The sequence below is a fragment of the Euleptes europaea genome, chromosome 1, assembly GCF_029931775.1.
Source record: "Euleptes europaea isolate rEulEur1 chromosome 1, rEulEur1.hap1, whole genome shotgun sequence".
In the NCBI taxonomy this organism is placed as follows: Eukaryota; Metazoa; Chordata; class Lepidosauria; order Squamata; family Sphaerodactylidae; genus Euleptes; species Euleptes europaea.
This window is the reverse complement of record NC_079312.1, coordinates 175,757,368-175,770,651: the sequence shown is the minus strand read 5'-3', so window position 1 is coordinate 175,770,651 and position 13,284 is coordinate 175,757,368. Positions and strand designations below refer to the sequence as shown.

General features: G+C 49.2%; 1 protein-coding gene across 1 annotated transcript in view; it reads right to left on the bottom strand.

The window, feature by feature from the left end:
• Positions 1-12,545, bottom strand: part of TFE3 (transcription factor binding to IGHM enhancer 3) — a 36,279-nt gene extending 23,734 nt beyond the window's left edge. The window contains exon 1 of the mRNA XM_056852267.1: positions 12,425-12,545. Within this exon, the coding sequence (XP_056708245.1) occupies positions 12,425-12,531 (107 nt within the window). The 5' untranslated portion in view covers positions 12,532-12,545. The remainder of the gene's footprint in view (positions 1-12,424) is intronic.
• Between the last annotated feature and the right edge of the window lie 739 nt (positions 12,546-13,284).

Sequence of the window (13,284 nt, the reverse complement as noted above, 5' to 3'; positions counted from 1 at the left end):
GTCATCTGTTGAAGATGGAGGGTGACAGTTTCAAAACAGATAAAAGGAAGTATTTTTTCCCCACACAATGCATAGTTAAATTGTGGAACTCCCTGCCCCAGGATGTGGTGATGGCTGCCAACTTGGGAGGCTTGAAGAGGGGAGTGGACATATTCATGGAAGAGACGAGTATTCATGGCTACTAGTCAGAATGGATACTAGTCATGATGCATACCTATTCTCTCCAGGATCAGAGGAGCAGGCCTATTATATCAGGTGCTGCTGCTGCAGTCGTCTTGCTTGTGGGCTTCCTAGAGGCGCCTGGTTGGCCACTGTGTGAACGGACTGCTGGACCTGATAACCACTTGGATCTTGCCAGAGACGCTTTCCTTTTGGAAGGCACCTCTTTAATTTGCGGGCCAGGAAGTGGGTCTATATTTTTCCTTTTTTTTCCATGGTCTACTTTTTTTCAAAAGGGAAAATGGAAAAAAAAAATCTCTGTCCTTCAGTGTTACTCCTCTGAAGATGCCGGCCACAGCTGCTGGCGAAACGTCAGGAAAGAAAATACCAAGACCACGGTTACACAGCCCGGATAACCTTCAAGAACCAATGTATATTTTCTTTTTCCCATGGTCTACTTTTTGCAAAAGGAAAAACTATATATATAAAAAGATTATATATATTCTTTTTTCCATGCTCTCCTTTATTGCAGAAGGGAAAACTATAAAAGTATATATATATATTTCTTTTTTTCATGCTCTCCATTTCGCAGAAGGGAAAAGTATAAAAGTATATATATTTTTTTTTCCATGCTCTCCTTTTTGCAGAAGGGAAAACTATAACAGTATATATATTTTTTTCTTTTTTCCATGCTCTCCGTTTCGCAGAAGGGAAAAGTATAAAAGTATATATATATATATTTTCCATGCTCTCCTTTTCGCAGAAGGGAAAGCGGGGGAAAAATGTATGTTTTCTTTTTCCCATGGTCAACTTTTTAGTGTGTGTGTGTGTGTGTGTGTGTGTGTGTGTGTGTGTGTGTGTTTCTTTTTTCCATGCTCTCCGTTTTGCAGAAGGGAAAAGTATAAAAGTATATATATGTTTTCTTTTTCCCATGGTCAACATTTTAGTGTGTGTGTGTGTGTATATATATATATATATTTCTTTTTTCCATGCTCTCCGTTTTGCAGAAGGGAAAAGTATTAAAGTATATACATGTATTTTTCTTTTTTCCATGCTCTCCTTCTCGCAGAAGGGAAAGCGGAAAAAATGTATGTTTTCTTTTTCCCATGGTCCACTTTTTGCAAAAGGGAAAACTTTATTTCCCCCCCCCTTTTCCCCAGATTGCCCCCATTCCTCAAACCCTGCAGTCAGTTTCCGGGGTCCCCTTCCCCAAACGCCAACGCCCGGCGCAAGAGAGGTCCCCCGCCGCCCCGGGGAGCCGTGCCGGAGCGCGCTCACCTCCTCCTCCTCTCCAGCCGGACGCCGCCCCGGCGCGGCTGCGCGCCCCGAGCCGGCGGCAGGGGGCCCGGCCCGCCCCCGCGCGGCGATCCCCGCGATCCCCGCGCGCCTGGGGCGGCCCGCGCCGCTTCGAGCCCCCGCGCAAGGCCGGCCGCCCTTCCCGGAGCGGCATTTTAACGCGGCATTGCTGAGTGCGCGGAGGGGGAGGCGGCGGGAGGAGGTGCAGCCCGAACCGGGCTGGCAGGCTCCCCCCGCGGCCGATCCACCCGCAGGACCCGCGCAAGGAAACCCCCCCCCTTCCACCCGGTGGCGCATCCACGCCGATCCACCCGGTGGCGAGCCGGAGAGACCCCCGGGGCGGCCAGGAGGAAGCACCCGGTCGCCGCCTCCCCGGCCGGCCCCGAAAGCAGCCGCGCCTGCATTCCTCGGGCCGGCTCCTTCTCCGCCGCGCGGAGGCGCCCTGGAGCGCACGGAGCGCCCTGGTCCCTTTAACTGGACATGCCGGGGATTGAACCTGGGACATTCTACATGCCAAGCGGATGCTCTACCACTGAGCCACGGCCCCTCTCCGTGGCTCTCCAGGGTCTCAGGCAGAGGTCTTGCCCATCACCTACCTGCCTAGTGCCTTGAGCTGGAGATATTGAACCTGGGACCTCCTGCATGCGGAGGGGATGCTCTACCAATTGACCCAGGGCCCCTCACCAAACACAGGAAGCTGCCTTCTACTGAATCAGACCCTCGGTCCATCGAAGTCAGAATTGCTACGCAGACCGGCAGCGGCTCTCCAGGGTCTCAGGCGGAGGTCTTGCCCAACACCTACCTGCCTGGTCCCTTTAACTGGAGATGCCGGGGATTGAACCTGGGATCTTCTGCATGCCAAGCAGATGCTCTACCACTGAGCTACATCCCCTCCCTAACACATGAAGCTGCCTTCTACTGAATCAGACCCTTGGTCCATCAAAGTCAGTATTATCTACTCAGACTGGCAGTGGCTCTCCAGGGTCTCAGGTGGAGGTCTTTCCCATCACCTACCTGCCTAGTCCCTTTAACTGGAGATGCCGGGGATTGAACCTGGGACCTTCTGCATGCCAAGCAGATGCTCTACCACTGAGCCACGGCCCCTCTCCATGGCTCTCCAGGGTCTCAGGCAGAGGTCTTTTCCATCACCTACCTGCCTGGTACCTTGAGCTGGAGATGCCGGGGATTGAACCTGGGACATTCTGCATGCAGAGGGGATGTTCTACCAATTGACCCAGGCCCCTCCCCAAACACAGGAAGCTGCCTTCTACTGAATCAGACCCTTGGTCCATCAAAGGCAGCATTGTCTACTCAGACCAGCAGCAGCTCTCCAGGGTGTCAGGCAGGGGTCTTTCACATCACCTACTTGCCTGGTCCCTTTAACTGGAGATGCAGGGGATTGAACCTGGGACCTTCTGAATGCCGAGCAGATGCTCTACCACTGAGCCACAGCCCCTCCCATAAATGTAACTCACACATAACTGCCTTATTCTGAATCAGAAGTCCACGAAGCTGCCTGGTATTGAATCAGACCCTCGGTCCATCAAAGTCAGGATTGTCTGCTCAGACCAACAGCGGCTCTCCAGGGTCTCAGGCAGGGGTCTTTCACATCACCTACTTGCCTAGTTCCTTTAACTGGAGATGCCCGGGATTGAACCTGGGACCTTCTGCATGCCGAGCAGATGCTCTACCACTGAGCAACAGCCCCTTCCCAACACATTAAGCTGCTTTATACTGAATACCTTGTTCCATCAAAGTCAGTACTGTCTGCTCAGACCGGCAGCGGCTCTCCAGGGTCTCAGGCAGGGGTCCTTCATATCACCTACTTGCCTGGTCCCTTTAACTGGAGATGCTGGGGACTGCACCTGGGACCTTCTGCATGCCAAATTACAAGACCTTATTACAGGGGATTGCATTACTGGCACCCCAAAGACAGTACCCGGTTGCACGTTTGGACGGGGAGGGGCTGGGAAGTAGGTGTCCCCAAACTGGGCCAATGCAGGCAAATAGTTATTAGCATTATTATTTATTTATTTAAATAAATACATTTCTACCCCGCCCTCCCCAGCTAAAGGCCAGGCTCACAAGAATACCACACTTGTTTGGGGAGAGGCTGTGGCTCAGTGGTAGAACGTCTGCTTGGCATGCAGAAAGTCCCAGATTCAATCCGGGGCATCTCCAGTTAAAGGGACCCCACTCAAAGCTCTGTGGGGCTTTGTTCTGAGTAAACAGGCAGAAGACTGGGCTGCACCTGGCTCTTTTTGTGACGTAACTTTATAAGGTTTGCTATTTTACAAGTAAATAAGCATGCGCCTTCTCTGTGGTGGCCCCCCACCCTGTGAAACAGTCTGCCTGGGGAGGTCAAAAAGGCTCTCCTATTCTGGCATTCCTCAGAATTGTTCAAGAGGGCATTTTGATCATGAAAATAGGACTACATCATAAGAAGCTTGGTCCAGGAAAAGGCACTGTGTGTATACTTATGTAACCCCACATACACTGTGTGTATACTTATGTAAACCAGGCTCCGGGTGGTTTAACATGTCACGTTTAATAGTTCTACTTTATTCAGATGCCAGCTCCGTCACATAAGAAAGGCCATGCTGGATCAGACCAAGGTCCATCAAGTCCAGCAGTCTGTTCACACAGTGGCCAACCAGGTGCCTCCAGGAAGCCCCACAAGCAAGACGTCTGCAGCAGAATCCTGCCTGTGTTCCACAACACCTAATACGATAGGCCTGCTCCTCTGATCCTGGAGAGAATAGGGATGCATCATGACTAGTATCCATTTGGACTAGTAGCTGGGGATAGCCCCTTCCTCCATAAGAACATAAGGAAAGCCCTGCTGGATCAGACCAAGGCCCATCAAGTCCAGCAGTCTGTTCCCACAGTGGTCAACCAGGTGCCTCTAGGAAGCCCACGAACAAGATGACTGCGGCAGCAGCATCCTGCCTGCGTTCCACAGCACCTAATATAATAGGCATGCCCATCTGATCCTGGAGAGAATAGGTATGCATCATAACTAGTAGCCATTTGGACCAGTAGCCATGGACAGCCTCATCCTCCATATGAACATGAAAGCCCTGCTGGATCAGACCAAGGCCCATCATGTCCAGCAGTCTGTTCACACAGTGGCCAACCAGGGGCTTCGAGGAAGCCCACAAGCAAGGCGACTGCAGCAGCATTCTCCTGCCTGCGTTCCATGGCAGCACCTCATAGAATAGGCATGCTCCTCTGAGACTGGACAGAACAGGTATGCATGATGACTAGCATCCATTTTGACTAGTAGCCATGGATAGCCCTCTCCTCCGTGAACATGCCCACTCCCCTCTTCAAGCCTTCCAAGTTGGCAGCCATCACCACATCCGGGGGCAGGGGGTTCTCAAAACTCTACATCTCCTAGTCCTATTATTTTGCATATTACATATGTTGATTGAACTGGTTTACACTGTGCAATCCAAATTGAGTCTCACAGTCAGAAAGGCAGGCAACAAATTAAGATAGAAATAAATACACAAAAATATGCAGTACGTAAAAAGAGGTCATGCTCTTATTTCTTTAAGCAGTAACCTCAACCCGATTATTTCCTGTCCGGAGTCGCTATGCCTGGGATCTGACCTCTTCAATGCGAGAGCCAAATGTGGATCAGTGTGGAACCAAATGCAGCTTATTAAAAAAAAAAGAAAATGAAATATTTAAATTAAAGGAAAAGGGACGCTAGATTATCTAGGATGGGAAAGGAATGGCAGACAAAGGCCTTTTGTGGGGCTAAAAGGGCTTCTTAGAGATGCTTGACTGAAAGGAAAAGGAGAATTCGACAGTTGCCGGTAATCCGAGCATGAGTCATGTGCAGATTTATGCCGCTGCCCTAAAACAATTGCAGAGGGTGCTCCTGTGTATATTTTATTATTTATTTATTTGTGTTATTTATAGTCCCCTTTTCTCACTGGGACTCAAGGCGGATTACACAGAGTGAGTCAACAGGATGGAACATTCAGTCAACAACAAAATAGGATTTGGGTGGTAGAACAACCCAGAAGTCTGCAAAGAGAAATGAAGCGAGGCATAAGCGTTATGTCATGACACACTGGTTACGGAAAGTGACGTCAAGTCACAGCTGATGAATGGCAACCCCATAGGACAGGGGTGTCAAAGATAAGGCCTGCGGGGCAGATCCGGCCCCTTGAGAGCTCTTATCTGGCCCACAAGCCAGCCGAGGCAGCCACCCCCACCCCACTCTTGATCTGGCCTGGCGAGGCGTGGCCCGGCCAAGTGACATTTATGTCACATCCGGCTCTTGAACCATTGCGTTCGACACCCCTGCCATAGGATTTTCAAGGCAAGAGATGTTCAGAACTAAGAACATAAGGAAAGCCCTGCTGGATCAGACCCAGGCCCATCAAGTCCAGTAGTCTGTTCCCACTGTGGCCAACCAGGTGCCTCTAGGAAGCCCACAAGCAAGACGACTGCAGCAGCATTATCCTGCCTGTGTTCCACAGCACCTAATATAATAGGCATGCTCCTCTGATCCTGGAGAGAAAAGGTATTCATCATGACTAGTTTCCATTTTGACTAGTAGCCATGAACACCCCTCTCCTCCCTGAGCATGTCCACTCCCTTCTTAAAGCCTTCCAGGTTGGCGGCCGTCACCACATCCTGGGGCAGGGAGTTCCACAATTTAACAATGCGTTGTGTGAAGAAATTCTTCCTTTTATCAGTTTTGAATCTCTCACCCTCCAGCTTCAGCAGATGACCCTGCGTTCTGGCAATATGAGAGAGGGAGAAAAGCTTCTCCCTGTCCACTCTCTCCACACCATGCATAATTTTATAGGCCTCTATCATGTCTCAACCACCGCCTTCCCAAGCTCAACAGCCCTAAAACAATGGTTTGACATTGCCTACCTCCACGTCACAACCCTGGTATTTCTTGTAGGTCTTCCCTCCAAATACTAGCCAGGGCCGACCCTGCTAAGTTTCCGAGATCAGGCTATCCTGGGCAATGTGACACATGAAACGATGCAAAATAACACAATAGGATCCAGCCCTCCGCAAACTATACACAGTAGCACAGAGCACAGTCTCAAATAATTTTTCCAAGTAACTTTGTGAATCATTTAGTACAGTGCTACTCTATTGCCTGCATAGAAAAGCCCTCCGGGATAATTCAGTTTAGCATAGTTTGCAGAAAGCCACGGTGGGACCTCGTGTGTCCCATTTCCTAACAGACTTTAAACAACCAGTGCTTGGCCTGCAAAAACTTTATGGATTATTAATCGACGTGTCAATTATCAGTAACGTTAAGCTGTATAGTTTTCGTTTCAGTTATGCAAACGGACTTTCTTAATTTTATTTTTTGTGCCGTCAAGTCACAGCTGACTTATGGCTACCCTGTAGGGTTTTCAAGGCAAGAGATGTTCAGAGATGGTTTACCACTTTACCACTGCCTGCCTTCGGGTCATGACGCTGGTGTTGAACACATGAACACATGAAGCTGCCTTCTACTGAATCAGACCCTTGGTCCATCAAAGTCAGTATTGTCTACTCTGGCCGGCCACAGCTCTCCAGGGTCTCAGGCAGGGGTCTTTCACATCACCTACTTGCCTTGTCCCTTTAGCATAAGATGCTGGGGAATGAACCTGGGACCTTCTGCATGCCAAGCAGATGCTCTACCACTGAGCCACAGCCCCTCTCCTTTAGCAGTCTGCCCATCCAAATACTAACCAGTGCCATACTCTTGATGGTTGCCGATCCAAATACTAACCAGCGCCGACCCTGCTTAGCTTCTGAGATCTGATGAGATCTAGTTAGCTTTCCTATACCGACTCATTATTGATCTTCCGCTGTGAATTTCGAAATACTTTTTTCCAATTGTAAAAGGCTGCAGACACCTGCTATCTGCATGCATCTAATATATAACTCTGTGGCTTCTCCATCATACGTTCTTATGTTCTTATTCAACCTGTGTGATACAAAATGACTGTCGTTTAACAAAGGCCGAAAGATTCCAGAGGGGCAGCCCTGTTACCCAGGCATAGCCAAAATAAGAGACAGTCTCGGGACGCCTTCAAGATCAACAAAATGTCTTGGTTGACAACCAACCATGACTCAGCAAAACCACAAGACAAATGGCCCTCGAACCAAGACTTCTTCCACGTCCAACCGCCTTTGTACCAGACCGCCAACTTCTGCATTCTAGGTCCCGCACAACACACTCCCACGTGGGCCAACTATCAGGGTTCATTCTAGGGCTGCCAGCCTCCAGGTCCTAGCTGGAGATCTCCTGCTATTACAACTGATCTCCAGCCGACAGAGATCAGTTCACCTGAAGAAAATAGCCCCTTTGGCAATTGGACTCCATGGCACTGAAGTCCCTCCCCTCCCCAAACCCCACCTTCCTCAGGCTCCACCCCAAAACCCTCCCGCCGGTGGCGAAGAGGGACCTGGCAACCATAGTTTATTCAGATTACAAAGTCAAATCTCATTGGAGATACAGTGCGGCCGTTTCTAACTCCCCCTGTCTTACGCTTGACTCTTGCTCTAATCATTAGACACCACTACCTGCAGTCCCAGAATGCATCCCAGGCCCTTAACGGTAACCGCAAGCCTCACCTAAGAGTACAAATCTCATTTCATTTCTGAGATTTCTGTATGACAAATATAGGCATTCTTAGAATGACCTGTCTCATTTTAGGTAAAGATATTCAATGCTATCATAATAATTAAATCTATAACTGGCGCGGTTAGTTCAATCAGTACAGAAAATGCATATAGGTTCACCCCCAGCGATATTATATAAACCAGGTATTAATCAAAAGTATAAATGACAATATAGGTAATGACTAAAAAAATTGCATCACTGTTTTAGAAAGTTGTATCAGATATTAAATTTTTAAGTATTGGTTAATGGCTTTTTTCCCATAGTCACCATTGGAACACAGGGGTTAGATACAGAGAAGAACGAACCATTGTTTGGGCACCGTCATATTGTTACTCGTGTCTTTAAATTCTTTCCCCAATGTGTTTTTCCCTTTTTTTCCCCTTTCTGTATCCCCATATATTAAAAAAAAGAATATATATATATTTTTAAGAGTACAAATCTCAGCCATTTCTCCATCTGAACTCCAGTTTCTCAATCAGAACATGGTAATTCCATCCTGGGAAGGAAGAAAGAACTGTACCATTATATACTACAAGAGGGGAAATCCCATCTGGGCAGGTTCCCACGCAGAGAGCCAATTGAAGCGTTGATCTTTCCCCCCTGATCATTTTTGCTTGGTTTTTTTTATTTGCAGGCAGCTTTCGCGATTCAGGAGCAGTCAAAAAGTCGCCTCTCCCCTCTCCCGAGAAAAGGGACTGCTGAGTCTATGAATTTCTGAGCACACCTTTTGTAAACAGGATCACCGTGCAGAAAAATCTCGAATCTGAAAGACTATCTCAAACTTAAAAGGACACTTAAAAGCTGTGGTACTTCAAGGGTAGGGCTACCAGTTCCGGGTTGGGAAATACCTGGAGATTTTGGGGGTGGAGCCTGAGGAGGGTGGGGCTTGGGAAAGGGGAGGGACTTCAATGCCATAGAGTACAATTGCAAAAAATGGCCATTTTCTCCAGGGGAACTGATCTCTATTGGCTGGAGATCACTTGTAATAGCAGGAGATCTCCAGCCGCCACCTGTAGGTTGGCAACCCTACGCCCCTGCAATGTGAAGTGGTACAGTCCAGTCTACCCTTTCAGGACTCTACCATCCCATTCCCACTTTCTGCTGCCACATGCGTAGACCACCAATATATAAAGAGGGGAGTGGTACCTGAACATAAACTAATAGAAACCAATACCACTGTACAAATATAAGTCTATTTTATATACATTCATTAATGGTTAACTCCATGAGATATATAAGCTTTTATACAGATATTATAACATAAATACATAAGCTTTTATAACTTGAATACGTAAGCTGTTCTCTATGTAAAACAAAGTTTATAACATAACTTTACTAATCCAATGTTAACCTATTTATTATACAAACAAAATAATATTACTATATTTACCCAAGCAAATATTCAGTTAAATGTTATAAACTTTCTTCTACATCAAGAACAGGAATAAGAATCATAGAGTTGGAAGGGACCACTAGGGTCATCTAGTCCAACCCCCTGCATAGGGTTGCCAACTTCCAGGTAATAGCAGAAGATCTCCTGCTATTACAACTGATCTCCAGCCGATAGAGATCAGTTCCCCTGGAGAAAATGGCTGCTTTGTCAATTGAACTCTATGGCATTGAAGTCCCTCCCCTCCCAAACCCCACCCTCCTCAGGCTCCACCCCAAAATCTCCTGCCAATAGCGAAGAGGGACCTGGCAACCCTACCCCTGCACAATGCAGGAAATTCACAACTACCTCCCCAACACACACACCCAGTGGCCCCTACTCCATGCCCAGAAGATGGCCAAGATGCCCTCGCTCTCATCATCTGCCAAAGGTCATAGAATCGGCACTGCTGACAGATGGCCACCTAGCCTCTGCTTAAAAACCTCCAGGGAAGGACACATTCAGTAAAACCTGAAAAGCAGCTAAGATTCTCCTGTGAAATTTAAAGAAACATACCTCCGAGAAAGCAAAAAGTGAAATGAGGAATAATCGCGAAACCTCATCAGCTTATGTATTTATGTTATAAAAGCTTATGTATTGACATGACGACATCCGTATAAAAGCTTATACATGTAACGGAGTTAACCATTAATGCATGCATATAAACTAGACTGATATTTGTATAGGGGTATTGGTTTCTATTGCATGCATAGACCAGGCTGCAAGAGGAAGGGAAAGTAAAGGTCTGAGCGCCAGTCAGCAAAAAATACCCAACCGAACCATCCAGCATTGGTACTGAGAAGGGGTCCAGGTCAAAGCTGAAGTCAGCAGAGAGTTTAAAAAGAAAAACAAGAAGTTAAAAAAACAAATGAACCCTGGGGAAGAGTTGTCAGCAAAATAGAAGGAAAGTGAGTCATGGTGCCTCCTTAGCTGTCCCTCCTCCTTCCACCGCCACAAATCTCTCGCTCTCTTTCTCTCCTATGGGGTCCTGCAAATTCAAAGCACGAGGCCGGGGAAACAACCAGGACTCGGGACACGGCGTCCCAGATCCCTGCCAAACTTGGATCTTGACGCGCTGGGGAGGGCAGGGTTTGGTGAAGGGAGGGACCTCGGCGGGATATAATGCCATCGAGTCTACCTTCCAGAGCTGCCTTTTTCTCCAGGAGTAGAAAAGAGCAAGCGTCCAGCAGCATCTTAAGGACTCACAAAATGTCTGGCAGGGGATTGTGAGCTTTCGCGAGTCGCAGCTCACTTCTTCAGAGTCTGTATTTGAAGAAGCGAGCTGTGACTCACGAAAGCTCATAATCCCCTGCCAGACATTTTATTAAGTTGCTACTGGACCCTTGCTCTTTTCTACTGCTGCAGAAAGACTAACACGGCTACCCGTCGTGATTTTCTCCAGGGGAAACCGATCTCTATTGCCTGGAGATCAGTCGTCACAGTGGGCAGTCTCCAGGCCCCACCTGGAGGTTGGCAACCGAACCCAAGGCAGATGTCCGCACTGACCCCTGCTCCCATTAAAAGAGCCAAATCTGCACTTTGTGCTGGTAGATCCTAAGGGGCCCTTTCGAGGAACCAGAAAACTTCTGCAGGCTCTGAGTTTGGACTGCAGGTGGAGGAAAGCATTCTTCACACCTGAGGACAGAAAACTCAGGTGTGGCAACGGGAGATTAAACCCTAAAGCAGATTTTCGGGAGGGGGGGTGGACAGAGAAATAACTGGGGCATCGGAGTTCCCACGGTTTCCGGGCTCATCTTGTATCCTTGACATTAGAGCTTTCACCCCACAAGAGAAGAGACCACTGAGGAGCTCGCCTAGGATTGCCAACCTCCAGGCGGTGGCTGGAGATCTCAAGCTGTTACAACTGATCTCTAGGTGACAGAGATCAGTTCCCCTGGAGACAATGGCCGCTTTGGCAATTGGACTCTACGGCATTGAAGTCCAAGCCCTGCCCTCTTCAGGCTCCGCCCCCCAAATCTCCAGGTATTTCCCAACCAGGAGCTGGCAATCCTAGCAATGTTCCAGAAGGGGGGGAGAGTGGAAGTGGCCTGGGAATCTGTCCTTCTAAAACTCTGACATTCCCAAGGTTGCTGTTTTGAATGAATTGGGCCATTTGGAAAAAAATAATATTAATATCACTAGTTTGCATTGCCTGTTGGGATGGGGGAGGTGTAGGGTTGCCAGCCTCCAGCTGGTGGCTGGATATCTCCCACTGTTGCAGCTGATTTCCAGGTAGGTTTGCCAACCTCCAGATGGTGGCTGGAGATCTCCCGCTATTACAGCTAATTTCTGGGTAGGGCTGCCAACCTCCAGGTGGCAGCTGGAGATCTCCCGCTATGACCGCTGATTTCCAGGAAGGGTTGCCAACCTCCAGGTGGTGGCTGGAGATCTCCCACTGCTGAAGCTGATTTCCAGGTAGGTTTGCCAACCTCCAGATGGCGGCTGGAGATCTCCCGCTATTACAGCTAATTTCTGGGTAGGACTGCCAACCTCCAGGTGGCGGCTGGAGATCTCCCGCTATGACCGCTGATTTCCGGGTAGGGTTGCCAACCTCCAGGGGGTGGCTGGCGATCACCAGGTGACAGCGATCAGCTCCCCTGGAGAAAACGGCCACTGTGGCAAGTGGACTCTACGGCATTGAAGCCCTTCCCCTCCCCAAACCCCGCCCTCCTCAGGCTCCGCCCTCCGAACCCTACCTGGAGCTGGCCACCCTAGCCCCACCCCTCTCCTTGCACGAGGATTCCCCCTGGTGCAAATCCCGTTACACCAGTGGAGGGCAGCTCAGCCGCGGGGCCTGCAGGGAGTGGCCCCTTCGGGTCCCGGGCAGCCACTCCCGCGCCCCTCCCCGCCAGGCCCCCTCCCTCCCAAGGGGGGGGGCTCCTCACCTGAGCAGCTGGAGGGCGTCGGTGGAGCGCGGGTCCTCCACGAGGACGTAGACGGTCGCGGGGGGCGGATCGGGGTTGGGGGGCTTCTCGCTCGTCTCATGGGACATCCTTCCCCGCCCCCCACCCCGACGGAGCCCCCACCCCCAACGCGATCTGGGGCTCCGGGCAGCTAAGGGGGGGGGTCGAGGGCTCGCCCCGTAGGGATGGAAGCCAAAAAAAGAAGAAGGAAAAAAAGTCAGATCAATGCAATGCAGATTTTAAAGGGAGGGGGGGTCCGCCAGAGCCAGGAAGAAGAGCTCAGCGAGAGACCAGCCTCCTCCCAAAGCTGGGGAAAAACAGCCAGCCGGGGTATTGCTTCATTTTCCGGCGGCGGGCGGGGGGGATCTCCACGGGAAATGACATCAGATGGGATCCACCCACTGGTGGAGTTGAGAGGGTGGAAAGGGGGGGTGGAAGGGGGGGATGGAAAGGCGTGGGGGGGGAGAACGACGTTATTATTATTTATTACTTGGGGGGGGTCTCCATTCCACGCAAAGGCGCGCGGTGGCAAAGCATTGGCTCATTCTGTCTTTGTACATCACCAAGAAGACTATACACCAAGAAGACTATATTGTTGCATAGAGACTGCATCATACGTGTTTTGCATGCACTGTATATATATATATACGTATACATATACATACATATATACATATATATATATATATATATACACACACACACACACACACACACACACACATATACATATATACATATATATTGGTAATTAGGATAGTGATTCAGTAGCGATGTGTGTAATGTAATGTATCCCACGTTGTGTCGTTATATATGTCTAGCCTTAATAAGATTTTTTGCAA